The 20959-nt window shown below is 39.4% G+C and overlaps 1 protein-coding gene across 2 annotated transcripts in view; it reads left to right on the forward strand.

Moving 5' to 3' along the window:
* The window catches only part of gnao1 (G protein subunit alpha o1), a 151484-nt gene extending 131561 nt beyond the window's left edge, over positions 1-19923 (forward strand). Inside the window, exons 7-8 of one of the 2 annotated variants that reach the window (XM_062961610.1) lie at positions 12812-12965; positions 15229-19923. In XM_062961610.1, coding sequence (XP_062817680.1) covers positions 12812-12965; positions 15229-15416 — 342 coding nt within the window. In that variant the 3' untranslated portion in view covers positions 15417-19923. Of the gene's footprint in view, positions 1-508; positions 10406-12811; positions 12966-15228 lie in introns of those variants that run through there. The other variant, XM_062961609.1, reaches the window with a different exon arrangement.
* Positions 19924-20959: the final 1036 nt, after the last annotated feature.

Consider the following 20959-nt stretch of genomic DNA (forward strand, 5'->3'; position numbering starts at 1 on the left):
CAGAATGTTGGATAAGTGAATATGTTGGATAATAAGGAGGCATTAAGGAAAATCCTATTAAACATTAAATTAGGTTATGATTTTACAAATGAAGCACCAAAACATCATGTTAGACAACAAATTTGGCAGAAAAAGTAGTTCAATACGCAGTAATGCTACATAGTAATTACTGTATTTATGAATTTAGCACCAAAATATTACAATATATTGAAAACATTGACTACAAAAATGCATTGGATAATCCAGAACGTTGGATAAGTGAGTGTTGGATAAGTGAGACTCTACTGTAGTTGACTTCATAACAATCAAAATTGCTGTGAATCGAGTTAAATAAACAGTTCTTAACATGCAGATGTACAGTAAGGTAACCCTTCACATAAGCCTTAACATAAAGCTGTTGTAGTCTCTAGTTTGATTTCAATCTTGTCAAATCGAATAAATGAAAAAATGGGTGAAATTTGCTGCAGGTTTCCTGACAGGCATTTGGTATTTGTTTTTCCTCTTCCAGGTCCCAACTCTTTCACCGAAGCCGTGACTTACATCCAGTCCCAGTACGAGAGTAAGAATAAGTCGACCAACAAGGAGATCTACACGCACATCACGTGTGCCACCGACACCAACAACATTCAGTTTGTCTTCGACGCTGTAACCGATGTCATCATTGCCAATAATTTGCGCGGATGTGGACTATATTAAAAAAAATCCCTTCTTTCCTCTTTCTTTCTTTCCTTCCTTCTTTCCCTCTTTCGCTGTTTCTTTCTTCATTTCTCTGCCACACACACTCAATTTAAGCCAAAATCCTACAGCCATATTTCGGATGAATTGCAATACATTAAGTATTAAATCGCTTGGGTAGGGTTGTTCCTTGGACATGTTGTGCCCCTTTTATTATGGACATTTGGAGGAATAGGTCTCACTCGCTGTGGTATGGAGCATAGGAACCCTGCAAAAGTTTTTTAAAACAAGCGGCAGAGTTTGGTGGGGAAGGAGTTGCCAAGCTCATTCATCGCTATGAGATGTGCCTAGATTTGAATGGTGACTATGTTGAGAAGTGGTATTTGGGTGTGGCTTTCAACTGTATATGGTCAATGTTTTCTTCTATACTTTTTGAGGACACAAGTGGCAGAGTTTTGTGGGGAAGGAGTTGCCAAGCTCATTCATCGCTATGTGAAGTGCCTAGATTTGAATGGCGACTATGTTGAGAAGTGGTATTTGGGTGTGGCTTTCAACTGCATATGGTAAATGTTTTCTTCTATACTTTTTGAGGACGCAAGTGGCAGAGTTTTGTGGGGAAGGAGTTGCCAAGCTCATTCATCGCTATGTGAAGTGCCTAGATTTGAATGGCGACTATGTTGAGAAGTGGTGTTTGGGTATGGCTTTCAACTGCATATGGTAAATGTTTTCTCCTATACTTGTTGAGGATGCAAGCGGCAGAGGTTTGTGGGGAAGGAGTTGCCAAGCTCATTCATCGCTATGAGAAGTGCCTAGATTTGAATCGCGACTATGTTGAGAAGTGGTATTTGGGTGTGGCCTTCAACTGCATATGGTAAATGTTTTCTCCTATACTTTGTTCATTTTTAATGCTAACTTTATCACCCAAGTGAATGTCTTTCTAGAAATCTCTAGGTCCTCCAGTATAACTCTACAATCAATTTCCGGCAGAAATTGACCATACATTACACTGGAGGACCTATCAATCAGGGGCAGCTAATGACTCTGAACAAAGGATTCCCCCCGGCCAGGATGTGAGGCTGGGGAGGCCATTTAATGCTAACAAAGGTGATTAATTACAACATTCACACTGGCCTCCAACAGACAATTCTTCCTCCCCGCCCAGGAACTTCCACAGATATATAAACCTTCCTTGCCTCGTTTCTCCATACCTCACAACCTCTGAGGATGCCTGCCATAGATGTGGGCAAAACGTCAGGAGAGAATGCTTCTGGAACATGGCCATACAGCCTGAAAAACATACAACACCCTATGATCCCGGCCATGAAAGCCTTCGACAACACATTGAGCTTCGAAATATATGAGGGTTATCCAGAAAGTAGGTTACATTTTGGAATTAAAAATGAACAAAGTATTGGAGAAAACATTTACCATATGCAGTTGAAAGCCACACCCAAATACCACTTCTCAACATAGTCGTCATTCAAATCTAGGCACTTATCATAGCAAGAAATGAGCTTGGCAACTCCTTCCCCACAAAACTCTGCCGCTTGCGTCCTCAACGCAGCATTTTGACGACGATGCACAGCTGCGGGAAAGGGTGACTGGCTGGTTGAGGACGCAAGCGGCAGAGTTTTGTGGGGAAGGAGTTGCCAAGCTCATTCATCGTTATAATAAGTGCCTAGATTTGAATAGCGACTATGTTGAGAAGTCGTATTTGGGTGTGGCTTTCAACTGCATATGGTAAATGTTTTCTCCTATACTTTTTGAGGACGCAAGCGGCAGAGTTTGGTGGGGAAGGAGTTGCCAAGCTCATTTATCGCTATGATAAGTGCCTAGATTTGAATGGTGACTGTGTTGAGAAGTCGTATTTGGGTGTGGCTTTCAACTGCATATGGTAAATGTTTTCTCCTATACTTTTTGAGGACGCAAGCGGCAGAGTTTGGTGGGGAAGGAGTTGCCAAGCTCATTCATTGCTATGATAAGTACCTAGATTTGAATGGCGACTATGTTGAGAAGTGGTATTTGGGTGTGGCTTTCAACTGCATATGGTAAATGTTTTCTCCTATTCTTTGTTCATTTTTAATTCCAAAACGTAATCTACTTTCTGGATAACCCTCGTATGAAGACCGAGAGCTGGAATGCCATTGCTTTCTCTGAGCGAACTAAGCAATCTGCATTCTCCAAGGGCCAAATCTTAGATCTGTCAGTTTCGTGGACCTGAAGGGAAAATGGATCAGGATTGATCCAATTCCTTGTGATGGAGAGTATTAACCCTTTCCCTTCCGCTGTGTTCCAGTTAGCTCCTCTTCAGCAGCTCTTTGCAATGAGAAGCAATAGGGCGTTTTCTTAATTCCTGGCGGTTGTCTTAGAATTAAAGATTTAGCCTCACCTTCTTTCAATGCAGCAGCACCGATATGAAATATTAATGCATGCACACGTGACACTCAGATGCACATATGCATTGCATTGCTACGATTATTTTGTAAAAACTAGAGCGTCGTATTCATGTATTTCTCTTATTCTCGCATCTGTTATGAAATATCCATTGTGGCACCGTCGGTTGATTTTTTTTTCCAAGGCTTAATAATGCATGATTAGGAAGAGTTCTCTCGTCTTCACGGGTTTTTGTGCCTTTCTTTTGGCAGTGCCTTAAAAAGCACAAATAACCTAGATATTCAGGATGGTTGGCCTTTTATTTATCCCAGTATTAAATGGAATGGTTTGGCTTGAATTTGGCTGAACGGGGGCAGTCTGAGATTTTGTATTTAATTGTAGATGCCAACAATAAGTGCCTGTTTTGTGATGCATCTACATTGCAGAATTAATGCAGTTTGGTGCCACTTTTGCTGTCATAATTGAACACTATGGGATCATGAATTTTGTAGTTTACTGAGGCACCGGCACTCTTGGGCTTTGTAAAACCACAACTCCCAGGATTCCATAACATTGAGCAACGACAATTGTGAAACTGCATTAATTCAACAGTGATGCATCTCCATATCAACAAGAAGTGTTGTTCAACACAAAGTGGCTTGCAAAGTGAGTTTGAAGGTATTTTTCCAAGGGTCTTTCAGAGCAAACACCATTAATGGCGATGAGCAAACCCAAGAGTTGTCTTGCCCCAATATTGCAACTTTTATTAGTCCCTGTAACAGTAATAATCTATATATATATAAATGTAATGTGCGTTTTTCCCATGGAGTAAACAACAAAACCACTGGACCAAATCACACCAAATTTGGCCAGAAAAAACATAATCATCCAATCTATGTCTTTCCATCAAAAAACCCTATAAAATTAGGTCCAAATAACAGAAAACACCCAAAACCAAAAATTACAAATTACGCATGCGCAGAACCCCCTCCTCCCGGGAAACATGGCGATGTTAACCAGATGGGCGGGGCTTCAATGCATGGCTGAGCACAGCTAGACATATTCCAGACAGGAAACAACCAGAGCCAGCTAACACCTCCCAACAAAGGATTCCCCCTCAGAGTCGTTATTATTATTATCATTGTTATTAATGGGTTCCTGGGAATCATCAAAATGAACAAAACCTGGCAGCCAGCATTTAAAAAACTCTACAGTCTGGACAGTAAATAAAGAACAACACTCTGAAAGTAAGGGTATTCCAGACAGGAAACAACCAGAGCCAGCTAACACCTCCCAACAAAGGATTCCCCCAGGCAGGAAGCAACCATGCTTTGAAGCAGCAAGCTCATTCAGTGCTAATCAAGGCGACTAATCACAACATTACAAACAAAAACCCACTTAGGATGATGCCACCGCAACGCGTGGCCGGGCACAGTTAGTAATATATAACTTTATTTTTATTTTCCCACCTCCATCTTCCCGAAGGGACTCAGGGCAACTCACATGGGAACAAGCCCAATCAACACAGTTAAAATATAGCATAGGATTAATATAAACAACATCATAATAAACAAAATAGGTAAACAGTGTAATGCAAAATATGTTCTGACCTGTGCTAAAGAAGTTTGTGTAGGTTGCCAAATATTGTAGTAGCTAAACAGCGGGGAGGACCATGTGTTTTGTTGCCAAGTTTCGTGGTTCTGGGTTTTGTAGTTCTGCTGTTTTTATTAAGGTAGAAATGGACAGAACAGATTTATATATATATATATATAGATAATATATGCAAGAGTTGTATGTTGCTGTTTATGGCATGACTTCAAAGGAGCCGTGGCAGCCTGTCTTATTGATTCCTCCATTGCCGTATAAATCGGATGACTACCATGCTAGAGCCGAGCTTTCGGTCCCAAACCTTCTCAGCCTCCCAGGCTTGCTGCTTCCTCATCCGCTGCTTAGTCCAAACCGGTTATGGGGCAGCAAAAGAGGGTCAGACCAAAGGGCCGCCTTCCCTGGGAAAGGGAGGCGAGAACAAGACCCAGGAAGCCGGCCAGGGAATCAAAGGCATCTCCTTGGCCAACTGGGGAGCGGGACGGGAAGCTTCAACAAACCTGCAAATTGTGTCTCTGGCAGCTTTATCCTTTTCCCAAAACAAGTGCCAAACTTTGAGGCCTCTTTATAGAGTTGGTCAAGTGTATGCGCAGAGTATTGAGCATCTGGGGAGGAAGAGAACATGTCCCACCAGCCCATGTTCAGCTTCTAAGTCTTTCCCAAAGAATGGCACAAAGTTCTTTGATTGATTTTGTTGTTTTGTTTGGATTCAATGGACAGCGGCCGATTCACACTAAACAATTATAGTGTGATGATTCCACTTGTGTTGCCATAGATGTGTTCTACGGAAGTCTGTTGTTTGTTGATGCTTTGAGTTTTGTTTAAGAGAAGAAAACAACAACAACAGTAATAATAATAATAATAATAATAATAATAATAATAATAATAATAATAATAATAATAATGATATCTGAGCTCTCTGGCTGAAAATTATGAGTACTCTGAACTCTAAATCTCTGTGCTTCTTTCATTGGTGAGGGAATTATAATTTGTAGTGTGAGTGTGTCCCATGTTTTGCATTCAATAGAAACTTTTCTGCTAAAATATGTGCTAGAAAATATAGGTTTGTACACACAGGTCTAGCAAATAGTGCAATCCGGTCTCAGGTTCTGTATCCACAGAAGCAACAATCCATAGTAAAGGTAAATGTTTTCCCCTGACATTAAGTCCATTTGTGTCCAACTCTGGAGGTTGGTGCTCATCACCATTTCTAAGCCGATGAGCCGGCGTTGTCCATAGACACCTCCAAGGTCATGTGGCCACTGGCATGACTGCATGGAGCGCCGTTACCTTCCAGCCGGAGTGGTACCTATTGATCTACTCACATTTGCATGTTTTCGAACTGCTAGGTTGGCAGAAGCTGGGGCTAACAGTGGGCACTCACTCTGCTTCCGAAATTTGAACCTGTGACCTTTCGGTCCGCAAGTTCAGCAGCTCAGCGCTCTAACATGTTGCGCCACCGGGATAGCTTGTAAATATTCCAGAAAGCACACCTTGATTTTCTTGTCTTGTATAAGGGATACTGTTTTTCGATGGCACTGTTATATAACGGGACTCGAAACAAAACAAAACATGATATTGCAAAACAATAAAACAAAACATGATATTGCTTAGGGTTGCCATAGGTTGGGAAGGACTTGAAGGCACACGACAAAGAGAAGAGACACACTCAGAGTAAGATACAGCCTGGAGATAAGGTGGGATTGGATGGAGTGTGCAGTGAGGTCAAGTGCAGGAAAATGAAGTGGGATCAAGAAGAAAATATGGAAGAAATGTGCCAACAAGTAAGACTACAAATAGGAAGTGAGGGCCAAGAAGTTCCTTAAAGGTCTGGTGAAGAAGGCAGAGCAAGGAGAGGTGAAGATTTCAATGGATAGTCAGGTTTAGGAGGTCAAGAAAGGAGGTTACTTACCCTTCTGACTGTCAGCCAGGGAGAGAACGGCTCTTCCTCGTCCTCTGTAATTTGGACTTTATTTTTCTAGGTTTTTTTATTGAAAGACATAGATTGGATGGCTGTGTCTCTTGTGGCCAAATTTGGTGTGATTTGGTCCAGTGGTTTTGTTGTTTACTCCATGGGAAAAACGCACATTACATTTATAGATAGATAGATAGATAGATAGATAGATAGATAGATAGATAGATAGATAGATAGATAGATAGATAGATAGATAGATAGATAGATAGATAGATAATTATGTAGTAATTATGACTATGTCTCTTGTGGCCAATTTTGGTGTGATTGGTCCAGATGGTGGGCTCTTCTTTGGAGATGGATACTTCAGCTGTGGATTCTTGTGTTGGAAGAGAGTTGCTCTAAATGGGTTTCTTTCCAACTCTATGATTCTGAAATAACATTCAGATTCGAGCTTTTGCCTGTTGAAAAGGTGGAAAGGTGTGGCTTCAGGGTTGTGGTCTTATGTCTGAAGGTGATTTTGAAGTAGAAATCCAGAAATGTTTCCAGCTGACTGTCTTATAAACCTCCCTTCTGACTACCTTGAAAACTAAAGACAACTAGGGTGTCTTTCAGATGAAACGGAAGGGTTCATTTGTAGCAAGTAGAGCCAAATGTGGGTTTATTCTATGGGATAAGAAACGGGTCTTGTTGAAGGTTGGGGCAAGTGTGAGAAGTCGGTGTTGGCTTTGGCAGAAAAGAGAGAGGAAATTTGAAAGGAATTCCATGAAAGAGAGAAGGGACAGAGGAGAGAATGTTGTCTGTGGTCGCATCTACACTGCAAATAATAATAATAATAATAATAATAATAATAATAATAATAATAATAATAATAATAATAATATGATGGGCACACTGGGTGCCGTGCCAAAAGATCTCAGCCGGCATTTGGAAACAATAGACAATGACAAAATTACGATCTGTCAACTGCAAAAGGCCACCCGACTGGGATCTGCGCACATCATCCGAAAATACATCACACAGTCCTAGACACTTGGGAAGTGTTCGAATTGTGATTTTGTGATATGAAATCCAGCATGTCTATCTTGTTTGCTGTGTCATACAATAAAATAATAATAATAATAATAATAATAATAATAATAATAATAATAATAATAATATATCACACAGTCCTAGACACTTGGGAAGTGTTCGACTTGTGATTTTGTGATATGAAATCCAGCATATCTATCTTGTTTGCTGTGTCATACAATATAATAATAATAATAATAATAATAATAATAATAATAATAATAATAATAATATATCACACAGTCCTAGACACTTGGGAAGTGTTCGACTTGTGATTTTGTGATATGAAATCCAGCATATCTATCTTGTTTGCTGTGTCATACAATATAATAATAATAATAATAATAATAATAATAATAATAATAATAATATATCACACAGTCCTAGACACTTGGGAAGTGTTCGACTTGTGATTTTGTGATATGAAATCCAGCATGTCTATCTTGTTTGCTGTGTCATACAATATAATAATAATAATAATAATAATAATAATAATAATAATAATAATAATAATAATAATATATCACACAGTCCTAGACACTTGGGAAGTGTCCGACTTGTGATTTTGTGATACGAAATCCAGCATATCTATCTTGTTTGCTGTGTCATACAATAAAATAATAATAATAATAATAACAACAACACGATGTGACACGATTTTCGTTCCTCCTGATTGGTTCTATTGTAAAAACATGGGGAAAGTTTATTAAACTTCAAAAGCTTTGTTTTTGCGGGAGGGACAGCACATTTTGCTCTGGTTTTTAAATGAATATCTCATCAACCAATTCAACCTAGTTTGTGGCAGCCACAAAACGAAGTTTCTGGAGTATGGCAACTACAGCCAAAGTAAGACCTGCACAATTAAACGGGAAATAATACTTTCAATCCAGGAACAGAGTTTTGTTTTGTTTTGTTTTTCAAATTCTGCTACATAGTGTAATGCGTTTGGTCAGTGTAAACTCATATAATGCAGTTCAGTGCAGTTAAACTGCATTGTTTGAATCTACACTGATATTATTATTATTATTATTATTATTATTATTATTATTATTATTATTATTATTCTACTACTAGCTGTGCCCGGCCACGCATTGCTGTGGTGAAGTGTGGTGGTATGGGAAATAAAGTACAGTATTGAGAAATTGGTGGTAGTTAGTACAGTAGAGTCTCACATATCCAACGTTCTGGATTATCCAATACATTTTTGTAGTCAATGTTTTCAATGCATTGTGATATTTTGGTGCTAAATTCATAAATATAGTAATTGCTACATAGCATTACTGCGTATTGAACTACTTTTTCTGTCCAACTTGTACAACATGATGTTTTGTTGCTTAATTTGTAAAATCATAACCTAATTTGGTGTTTAATAGGATTCTACTTAATCTCTCCTTATTATCCAACATATTCGCCTATCCAACGTTCTGCCGGCCCGTTTATGTTGGATAAGTGAGACTCTACTGTATATGTTATTTCCTAAAGCTTGTTAATATGCAATATTTCTGGTTGTTCCGGGTTTTTTTTTTGTTTTTTTTGTATGTTGGAGGCAAGTATTAATGCTGCAATTAGCCAGAATGATTAGCATGTAATGGCCTTTCAGCTTCAAAGCCTGGCTGCTTCCTCCCTGGGGGAATTTTTTGTTGGGAGGTGTTAGCTGGCCCTGATTGTTTCATGTCTGGAATTCCCCTGTTTTCAGAGTGTTGTTCTTTATTTACTGTTCTGATTTTAGAGTTTTTTAATACTCGGAGCCAGTTTGTGTTCATTTTCATGGTTCACAGCAACACAGTAATAATATTATTAATAATAGTAATAATAATGACTGGTAGTACACACTAGGCTTATACTCGAGCATATAGAGTATATGTGTGTGTGTGTGTGTGTGTGTGTATATATATATATATATATATGTGTGTGTGTGTGTGTGTGTGTATGTATATATATATACACATACACACACACACACATACATACACTCCACTTGCATCTACCAACAGAACCTCTGAGGATGCCATTAGCCACATGTGCAGGCAAAACGTCAGGAGAGAATGCTGCTGGAACATGGCTAGAGAGCCCGAAAAACTCACAGCAACCCAGTGATTCTGGCCATTAAATCCTTCGGTAATTCTCTTCGTATGTGTGGCACTTTCTCCTTCAAGAAAGACAACCTTCTCCAACCTCCAGATGAGTTGGATGACAACTCCTATCATCCCCGACTACTTGGACATTACACCAGGTTGGGAACAAGAACTTTTTCATTTTCCCATAAATCCATTGAAGACTATATACCAGCACTGGTAGCCAGCAGGGCGTCATGGTTGAGCATTACACTATTAGGGACCTGGGTTCGAATCTTTGCTCAGCCTTGGAAACCCATTGGGTGGCCTTGGGCAAGTCACACTCTCTCGGCCTCATCTTTTTGTGCGCACCCTTTTTAATCTCTTCTTTTTCTCACTTTTAACGCCACGCACGCACAGATATTGCTTGCCAAAATGATACCTTTCCTTCGCCAACGTAGTTACAGAAACTTTTATATATATATATATATATATATATATATATATATATATATAAAATTTAATTTAATTTTGTCTCACATCAGATTGGTCCACACTGTATTAACTGTTGTTGTTTTTTTGTATGGCGGGTGAATGACCGTTGCTTGGTTGGTCGAATAGGTCTCTCGAACTTTCTTACTGTAATAATTTATTGGATGTCAGTCATGTATTTATTAGTTACCAGATGTTAATAAAGTGCCCGCTTTTTTTTTTCTTCTAGCGTGCAAGACATTTTATTGGGTGTTCCTTTTAGGGGGGATAACTTCAAGGAGATTGCGGAAGTTAATAATTAATAATATTATCATATTAATCAACTTGACTTTTTCCTATATCGCTGTCAATGCAATGCATGGGTCAAATAGAGGAATTGGTTCCATTTCATTTTTGATATATGCTCCATAAAATTGCATGGCACAACTGCAGATTTTTTTTTCAATTGCCTTTTGCAAGACTTCATACTATAATTAAGACCGAGACAGAACCTGGTTGTTATTTATACATTTTAATATATTTTTAAATTATTTAATTGTTTGAAGTATTAATATGCCTGTGTTTAATTCTATTTCAGGGCTTATATGTTTTTTGGTTTGAAATGGAACTTTTTAAATTTTTGTTTTTCAACATTGTTAGCTGCTTTGAGTCTCCCTTAGGAGATAATAATAATGATAATGTTAATAGGATGATAATAATAATAATAATAATAATAATAATAATAATAATAATAATAATAATAATAATAATACTTTGGAGCCCCTGGTGGCGCAGCGGGTTAAACTTTTGAGCTGCTGAACTTGCTGACCAAAAGGTCGGTGGTTTGAATCCAGGGAGTGGGGTGAGACATATATGGGTCACTTGCCATCATTGTGGTTGCTTTCGTTTGGCCACAAAAGACATAGTCATCCAATCTATGTCTTTCAAACAAAAAATCTAGAAAAATAAAGTCCAAATTAGAGGACAAGGAAGAGCCATTTTCCCCCGGCTACCGGTCAGAAGGGTAGGCCCCGCCCCCTTTAGGCCCTGCCCACTTTGTCTCCTAGCAACCCCCGCAGCCACAATGGCGCCCAGGGGACAGGCAGAGTTCACTTAGGCCTCTTCCACATCCACACTGTCTATAAAATACAGATTATCTGATTTGAACTGGATTATATGGATACAATGATTCCCATAAGCCACAGCAATGCATGGTTGGGCATAGCTAATCCCTAATAAGAACAGTTCTGACTTCATTAGTATCCTTATTTCTAATATCTTTTGTATCTTTTCTTGGATTTTTTCCCAAAGTCTTGGCTTTAATACATGACCACCACATATGGTAGTAGGTTCCTTCTTTCTCTCCACACTTTGTATTTATGTTTTGATAAATACAATGAATATCTCATTGTGGCAGCTATGAGAACAAAGTGTCTGGAGTAGAACAACTACTTTCAAAGTAAAGACCACACAATTAAACAGGAAATAAGACTTTCCAACCAGGAACAGAATATTTTTCAAATTTTGTTACATAGCGTAATGGGCCTTGCAAGTTTGCAACTAAGCTTAACACAATTAGCACTTAACACTTATATACAAAGTAAAGAATAAATAAGTTCAACGAATAATTTGAGTGTTAAACTTATTATACTGTTCAAATTCATAGTAATATTGTATGGGTTTTGTACAATCATTCTGAAACCGTATCGACATTGTGTGTTCTTATGCCAAGTTGAACATGGATCAGTCGCCCACGACTGGTGTCGGCCTTTCTCCAAGCCTTCTTCTGGTGGTCTGAAATTGTTATATACATCAACATTTGCTACAAATATTCCATTAAACATCATATACAAAAACACATTTTAAGGTACTTACTAAGTTATACACTTGACACTTGCTCTCCTTAGAGATACAGGTTTTTATATACAGTGGAATCTAGACCAAAGGAACAAAATGTGGCTATAAGCATTTGAAAGTTACATATACAAAAAAAAATAATAAATTTGAAAGTTACATATACAAAAAATAAAAAGTTACATATATAAAACATTTCAATCTTTGAATGAGATTTTCCCGCTTCTTGCAGGGGGTTGGACTGGATGGCCCGTGAGGTCTCATCCAACTCTATGTTTCTATGAAAAGTTTTATCAAGATGTAAACGTATTTTGTAGAAATAAGTGTGTACTCGTGGGATACTCTGCTGTGTGTTTCATTCTAACCGCGAGTATGAGAAACGTCTGGGAGTTCCTTCAATTTAAAAGTTTGCAATTAAGTCATGTTGCATCTCGTTGAAGAGAGGAAAGTGTAATGGTGGTGGTGATGATAATGATGATGATGATGATGGAGATGACGTTGATGGCGATGATTTTGTATACATTCTAATTCATTTCATTGTAGCAGGTGATCGTTTTCGAACGGCATACAACACTTACGAGAAGACATGTCCACCTCCTTTGCTTATCTCCACTGCTTCATGAGCTGTTACCATTCTGGGTTTTTCCGACATGATTTCCTAACCGTTTTTCCACGGCTGGTTCGGTCGCCGTTTTCTCTTTCTCTCGGCCTAACCTTCTCTTTTTCTCTCCTCTCTTCCTCTCCTCCTCTGTCCGTCTCTTCCTTTCTCCTTTTCTGGTGTGTTGCCCTCCCTTAGAACCGCATGCATGAGTCTCTAATGCTCTTCGACTCCATCTGTAACAACAAATTCTTCATCGATACCTCCATCATTCTCTTCCTCAACAAGAAAGACCTGTTCGGTGAGAAGATCAAGAAATCACCTTTGACCATCTGCTTCCCTGAATACACAGGTAGGAGAGGTCTTCCACCTTGGATACTCAAGAAGCTAGACGTTGTCCCACAACAACATGCAAGAGTCCAGAATATAAGCAGTTTATGTTGGAGGAATGTATTGTGTAGAATGAAATTTCACTTATAGTTTAAAGCAAATGGTTTGTGTGTGTGCCTGCAATGCAATGTAGCATTCGAGTAGTGTAAGAGTTAAATACATAGAGAGAGAGTTATTGCTAGAGGGGAACGAGGGAAATGGTGTGAAGTTTCCGGATAGTAACAGGACACTAGTCACTGCTCTGGAATGTGGGCGTCAACCAGGCCTGTAGCGAGGGGGGGGGTTTAGGGGTTCAACCCCCCCCCCTGAAATTTTTCAGGTTATAAAAAACACCTGGTTTACTCATGAATTTTAACTGGTTAACCAAATCCCCATGCTAAGTCTATGAGACACAAAACATTAAGAGTCCCTCCAGGAACTATCTCAAGCAGATATTGACAGGTTTGTAGCGGGGAGGGGTGTGTACTAGGGGTTAAACCCCCCCCCCCCCCAAAATTTTCAAAACCCCTCCCGAAATTTTTTTCTGGCTACGGCCCTGGCGTCAACAGTTGGGAGATAGTGGAGTTCTCTCCTCGCCAGCCATCAATTTTGTTGGATGCTTAGAAGTTTTGCTGCTTCGGCTTCCATAAATATGAGAACTACCAGCTTCAACCGACAGCAGAGAAGTGTGAGTTTATGTCTGTGCGTCTAAGCAGATTGCTAGATCGCCAGATGAGAAGGGAAATTGAGACTGAAGGTGATGTGTCTCAATTTAACCCTTTCCTAACAGCTTATTGTAAAATATATCAAAAGTATAGGGAAAATGCAGTAACAGAGAAAGAAAAAGTATATCCAAAAAGGTTTAGCAATAAGAAATAATCCAATAGGAATCCAAATGTCTCAAACAGATTCAAAGGTAATATTGTCTAGGAATAGCCAAAAAATCACAAGGAACAGCTTAAGTCCACAAGCGAAGGGTATCCTTAGAAAAACTTGATCATGAATATAAAACAGAAACAAAGAAATTTCCAAGATACTTGAATCCCAAAACCAAATAGCTTGACTTGAAATAATAACCAGGAACTCAGGCCTAGCTACTCCAAATGCTATGTTGCCTGAACTAACTTGAAAGTAAACAGCTTGCCAATTAAAAACCGCCCATGAAAGCATTCTGTCTGCCTTGAAATCTCTCCCCAACTTTCCCATGCAAATGCTCTGCCCTGCAATGCCTATTTCTTGCTCTGATCTGTAAATGAAAGTCTGTGTTGATTTCTGTATCTCCAAGTGCTTTTTCCTGGGATCTTTCTCCCTCGCTTCCCTAAGCCGGGTTATCTGGTTATCTGACAGAGCCAGGTTATATGGTTATCCGACAGAGCCGGGTTATCTGTTTATCCGACAGAGCTGGGTTATCTGGTTATCCAACAGAGCCGGGCTATCTGGTTATCTGACAGAGTCGGGTGATCTGGTTATCCGACAGAGCCGGGTTATCCGGTTATCCAACAGAGCCGGGCTATCTGGTTATCTGACAGATCCAGGTTATCTGGTTATCCAACAGAGCCGGGTTATCTGGTTATCTGACAGAGCCGGGTTATCTGGTTATCCGACAGAGTTGGGTTATCTGGTTATCCGACAGATCCGGGTTATCCGGTTATCCAACAGAGCCAGGTTATCCGGTTATCCGACAGAGCCGGGTTATCCGGTTATCCGACAGAGCCGGGTTATCTGGTTATCCGACAGAGCCGGGTTATCTGGTTATCCGACAGAGCCGGGTTATCTGGTTATCCAACAGAGCCGGGTTATCCGGTTATCCGACAGAGCCAGGTTATCTGGTTATCCGACAGAGCCGGGTTATCGGTTATCCGACAGATCCGGGCTATCCGGTTTTCCGATCGAGCCGGGTTATCTGGTTATCCAACAGAGCTGGGTTATCTGGTTATCCAACAGAGCCATGTTATCTGGTTATCTGACAGAGTCGGGCTATCTGGTTATCCGACAGAGCCGGGTTATCTGGTTATCCGACAGAGCCGGCTATCCGAGATTCGGCCCGCCGTTTAAGTCGGATAACCGGAACTCTACTGTAATGAGTATTGAAACATTTTTTTCCATTGATCGCACAGGCCTAATTGATACATATATCAGGGGTTGTGGAAAAAATTGAGGGTGAAAAGCGGTCCCAGGTGGGAAACGAATGTACGAGTAGAGATGATGTCGATAAGGGACGCTTCTTCCTTCCCGTTTCCCCGCAGGTCCCAACACGTACGAGGACGCGGCCGCCTATATCCAAGCACAATTCGAAAGCAAAAACCGCTCCCCGAACAAGGAGATTTACTGTCACATGACTTGTGCGACAGACACGAACAACATCCAGGTGGTCTTCGACGCCGTCACCGACATCATCATTGCCAACAACCTCCGAGGCTGCGGCTTATACTGACTTCCCTTCTCCCTCCAACCCTTCCTCCTGTCCATCCTGTATAGCAACCAACATATTTGAAAATAATCACAGCGAGAGGAAAAAAAAATAAAATACAATACAATATTTGGTGGGGGAGGCGGGCGGCGGGGGGAGAAAAAGGCCAAAACGAAATACGAGTCTCTCTCACACACACACACGCACACACACACACAATATAACGGTGATAGGGATGGTAAACGAATCATGCAAGTTGGTAAATTTAAAAAAGGCGTAATGGCAAAGAAAAGTTTTATAGATACATATATATAATATGGAATATTATATATATAATATTTAAAGAAACACTTTTTCCCCCACTTTTTGTTTCCCTTCACAAACTCGACCAAGTCTTAAGTCCCGTTTTTCCCATCTGAGACATTTCGTGGCAGGAAATCCAATCCCGAAACGAGAAAAATAACAGAAATGACCATTGGCCGGATTTTTCTAAACTCTCTTCCCATAGATTTAAAAACTAAAGATTAAAAAAAATCCCACTTAATTAAAAATAAGGTGTGGGCGGGAGTAGGGATATTATTTTTTTAAGACTTCTTTGTGCGCAGGGTGCTTTCGAGGAGAGATATTTTTTTCTTTTTTTGTGCGGTTATGTTTTGTTCTTTTAATGATACCACTTGGGTTTCAGGATGGCCCGCTTCTGTATCTCCAAAAATGAAATTTGGAATTTTTTTCTTCCAAAAACAAAGAAAAATGCATATATAGATCCCAAAATTAAGAGGTAATGCAACGGCGCTCTTCCCTGGGTGGGCAAAAAAAGCAGCAAGGGTTCGAAAAAGGTAACTTTTTTCCTAGCGAAAATGCAAAAGATGCTCATGTTCGGTTGCCATTAGCTAAAACCAGCATGGCCAATGAAAATGGGAAGGATTTGACACCTGTAACAGCACCTCTAGAGGCCAGGAGGAGGCATTACTATTTACCTATGGAAATATCGCTATGGCCAACTCTCAGTTAACTGGCACCCATGAGGATTGCTAGCCAGATAAATATCATTTCCAGTTGCTTGAGGGTTACTATTGAATAGAGACCTAATACTATCCTCCACACTATCCCACAAACGCTGTATCGACTTGATATTAACATGAAAATGCAGTCATTCAAAGCAGATACATTTATTTATTTGTTTACATTTTTACCCCGCCTTTCTCACCCGAGGGGACTCAAGACGGCTTACAATAACTGGCAAAATTCAATGCCCAAAAGCAAAATCAGTAAAATCATAAAACACAGTTAAATCAATTAAATACTTAGTAAAAACATTATACAAAGTTTAAAAATGTACATTGAGAAAACATAATTATGGGATCCAAGTGGGAAATTTCAGCAATTTTTCCCTTATTTTTGAGTCATGGTTACAGACACAGATTGGAGACACGGAGAATAGTGATTAGAGTTGTGCAAGGAATTCGTTCCTTTCGTTAATTTCGTGTCTTCCGTTTCTTCAGAAGCACGAAATGGGAAGTTCCCTCCCGGCACAAAAATCTTCTCTACGTGAAAGTCTCCTTGTCTTGGAAAGAGAGTGTTTTTGTGGCGGAAAGTCCCAAAAAACACATCAGGACCCCCAACCAAAGCCGGGACACGAAACGGGGCAAGGTTTACCCCTGAATGCACAACCCTAATAGTAATACAGTAAAGTCTCACTTATCCAAGCTAAACGGGCCGGCAGAACCTTGGATAAGCGAATATCTTGGATAATATCTTGAGGAAAAGCCTATCAAACATCAAATTAGGTTATGATTTTACAAATGAAGCACCAAAACATCATGTTATACAACAAATTTGTATAGTTCAATACGCAGTAATGTTATGTTGTAATTACTGTATTTACGAATTTGGCACCAAAATATCACGATGTATTGGAAACATTGACTATAAAAATGCGTTGGATAATCCAGAACCTTGGATAAGCGAGTCTTGGATAAGTGAGACTGTATATATTATGTGTGTATATACATAACTATATATACACCTATATAGTAATATATACATCACTATTTACATTGCAATATATGTACACGTATAAGTGTATGTATATGTATAAGTGAGACTCTACTGTATTAATAATGATAAATTTCCTTGAAATATGAAATCACGGCATCCAATTTGAAATCTTCGGCAATGTTTTCCTTTATTTTTCAAGTTGCTCGTTCCAGATCGCAGGCGAGGAAAATATTAATATCAACAATGGATAATAATTTACTTATAATTTACAAACCCAAGCAACTTGACTTGGGCATGGGCTGGGCATTCATTAAGAGGTGCATTTTCCCTCCTTAGTTTTAATACACGTTGAATCGTCTCGTTCACTCTCTTTGTTTTTCCTTTTTTAAGAAAGCACAGCTGTCGCCGGACCCGTTTGGCCCAAATTCACCCAATTTTAAGATATGTTTCCCGCTCTGAAGGACACTGTGTATTGCATACCCGATTCCACCCCTTTTTCTCTACATTTTCTGTATATTTACATTCATTTTTTTAAAATTTAAAGCAGGTTAGTTCCGTTTGCGACTTTATTTTATTTATTTTCGACTCCCCTGTGAACGCTTTTATCCCTCCGTCCGATCCTTCCTTCTTTTCTTTTTTTCGTGGGTGGTGTTTCACACGTCCGTTCCCTCTCTTCCTCGCTCCCTCCTTTTTCTCCCTCTCTTCTCTCTCGTGTGAGGATGTTTGTTCTGCGAAAAAGTAAAAAAATAAATAAAAACAAATACAAAAAACAAGGAAAAAAGAAAATGACCTTTAAAAAATAATAATAACCACACACACGACACACACCAAAACGGACTAGAAAAAGTTGTTTCAAAAAAATAAGAAAACCGAATGTAGTTGTTTACATTATTTGAAAAAAGAAAAGCCACTGTTTTCATGATCGACCCTTCTTCTTTTTTTTCTTTTCTTTTTTTGGTCATTTCTACTTTGGGTTGTTGTGAGTTTTCCGGGCTGTCTGGCCATGTTCGTGAAGCATTCTCTCCTGATGTTTCGCCCACATCTATGGCAGTCATCCTCAGAGACTGAGAGGTTTGTTGAGTTGGGTTTATATATCTGTGAAATAATGTCCGGGGTGGGAGAAATAACTCTTCTCTGTCTGAAGCAAGCGTGAATGTTGTCATTGGCCACCTTGATTAGCATTGAACAGCCTTGCTGCTTCCTGCCTGGGGGGAATCCTTTGTTGGGAGGTGTTAGCTGGCCCTGATTGTTTCAAGTCTTGAATCCCCCTGTTTTTTCTACACTAAGAAAATCCAACATATGGACTTCAACAGAAAGGAGGAAATCATGAAAAATTATTTAATTACATAATTTTTACCCCGCTTTTCTCCCCGGGGGGACTCAAGGCGGCTTACAATAAATAGGCAAAAATTCAATGCGTAAAAACAACAATTCATATAAAAACAGATACCATTACAAAATAAAATCACATTATATAACATTTTAAACATAACCAAGATTAAAATGAACACAACCTGGCTACCAGTACAGTAGAGTCTCACTTATCCAACATAAACGGGCTGGCAGAAGCTTGGATAAGCAAATATGTTGGATAATAAGGAGGGATTAAGGAGAAGCCTATTAAACATCAAATTAGGTTATGATTTTACAAATTAAGCACCAAAACATCATGTTAGACAACAAATTTGACAGATAAAGTAGTTCATTACACATTAATGCTATGTAGTAATTATTGAATTTACAAATTTAGCACCAAAATATCACAATGCATTGAAAACATTGACTACAAAAATGCGTTGGATAATCCAGAATGTTGGATAAGTGAGACTCTACTGTATTAAAAAAAACTCAGGACAGTAAATAAAAAGCAACACTGAGAAGACAGGGGAATGCCAGACAAGAAACAATCAGGGCCAGCTAACACCTACCAACAAAGGATTCCCCCAGACAGGAAACAGACAGGCTTTGACGCTACAAGGCTATTCAATGCTAATTGCAACATTCACATTTGCTTCCAACAGACAAGAATTCTTTCTCACAGATATATAAACCCCACTTTCCTAGTTTTCAACAGACCTCACAACCTCTGAGGACGCCTGCCATAGATGTGGGCAAAACGTCAGGAGAGAATGCTTCTGGAAAATGGCCAGAGCTGGAAAACTCACAGCCACCCAGTGATTCCGGCCATGAAACCTTCCGACAACACATTTCTACTTTGATTAGCCGTTCCGATGTCTTCACGGTGTCACTTTTAAGAGTGTACCTTTGCTGGGAAAAGCCAGTTGCACCGATTTCAAACGAAAATACGATTCAAGAGGAAAAACTAAAGCGCGTGCATATATATATGTATATGTATATATATATATATGTATGTATGTATGCATATGCACACATCAGGTCTTTCTAAGCCTTTCTATTATTACCAATCAGTGAGGTTTCTGTGATCTATTAGACACTGCCAATTTCTTTCTCTGACTAATGGAATAAAAAAAAAAATTCATGTGTAGCTTAATAAAGAGAATGTTTGTCTGTACCACCAAGGCTCTTTCTCGCTCACCTTCTGATTCGAGGCTCCGGCTGTTTCATTATCACACTTTACACGTCTCCTCTTGGATGCGGATCTGGGTTCGAGTCTTTCTTCGTCATTTATTTACAGTATTTATATTCTGTCCTTCTTTCTCACTCCGAAAGGTACTCACAATGTACATCTACATGGCAAACATTCAACGACATACGACATATATAGACAGACACAGAGGTAATTTAACACTTTCCAGCTACTGGCTTTATGAGGTTATGCTCGATTCCGGCCACAGGTGGAGCTGTTGCTTCATTGTCCACTTGTACACCGAGTCCTTGATGGAGTACTTCCTCATTCTTCCACACACTGAGATTTTATGGCATAGTAAATTAGTTAAATTAGTCTACCCGCATAAAGTGGTACCTACATTTTCTACTCGACAGATGCAACTGTCTTTTGAGTTGCTTAGGTCAACAATGAGCTAGGCTATTTAATGGTTGGGAGTTCCATTACCCGGGCTTCGAACTCATGATCTCTTGGTCAGTAGTGATTTATTGCAGCTGGCTACTAACCAGCTGCGCCACTGCCCGGGCCCCATTCAGATTTCAATAATAATGTCAAAAATACATGGTATGATTTTACATAGGATTTGTACTACATTAGAACAGTAAATATCACTTAAGTAAAATAAATATTAAATAAAATAAGGTGTAAACACTAAGGCTCATCTGGGAATTTGCTATTGCAACACATCCAATGAAGTGGTTTAAAACCAGTATTAAAAAAAAAGATTAGGACTCAGTACATTCCAGTCTACTTGGAATACACAAAGCGAGTTTAAGAACTGGTCCAAGAGTCCAGAAGGGCCTTGACTCCCAGTATGACCATCATCCAACTTTCTTTGCTGGTTATCTTGTTCCCAGTATGCTTTATTATGCCAATTGTTTGCCTTAGATAGTTGAGCAAATAGTTTTCATGGTTGCCTCTTGGGGGTTTGTTGGCGATTCCGTGCAATGGGTTAAACAATTGTGCCGGCTGAACTGCTGAC

This window comes from Anolis carolinensis, unplaced genomic scaffold (genome assembly GCF_035594765.1).
Source record: "Anolis carolinensis isolate JA03-04 unplaced genomic scaffold, rAnoCar3.1.pri scaffold_9, whole genome shotgun sequence".
Classification (NCBI taxonomy): Eukaryota; Metazoa; Chordata; class Lepidosauria; order Squamata; family Dactyloidae; genus Anolis; species Anolis carolinensis.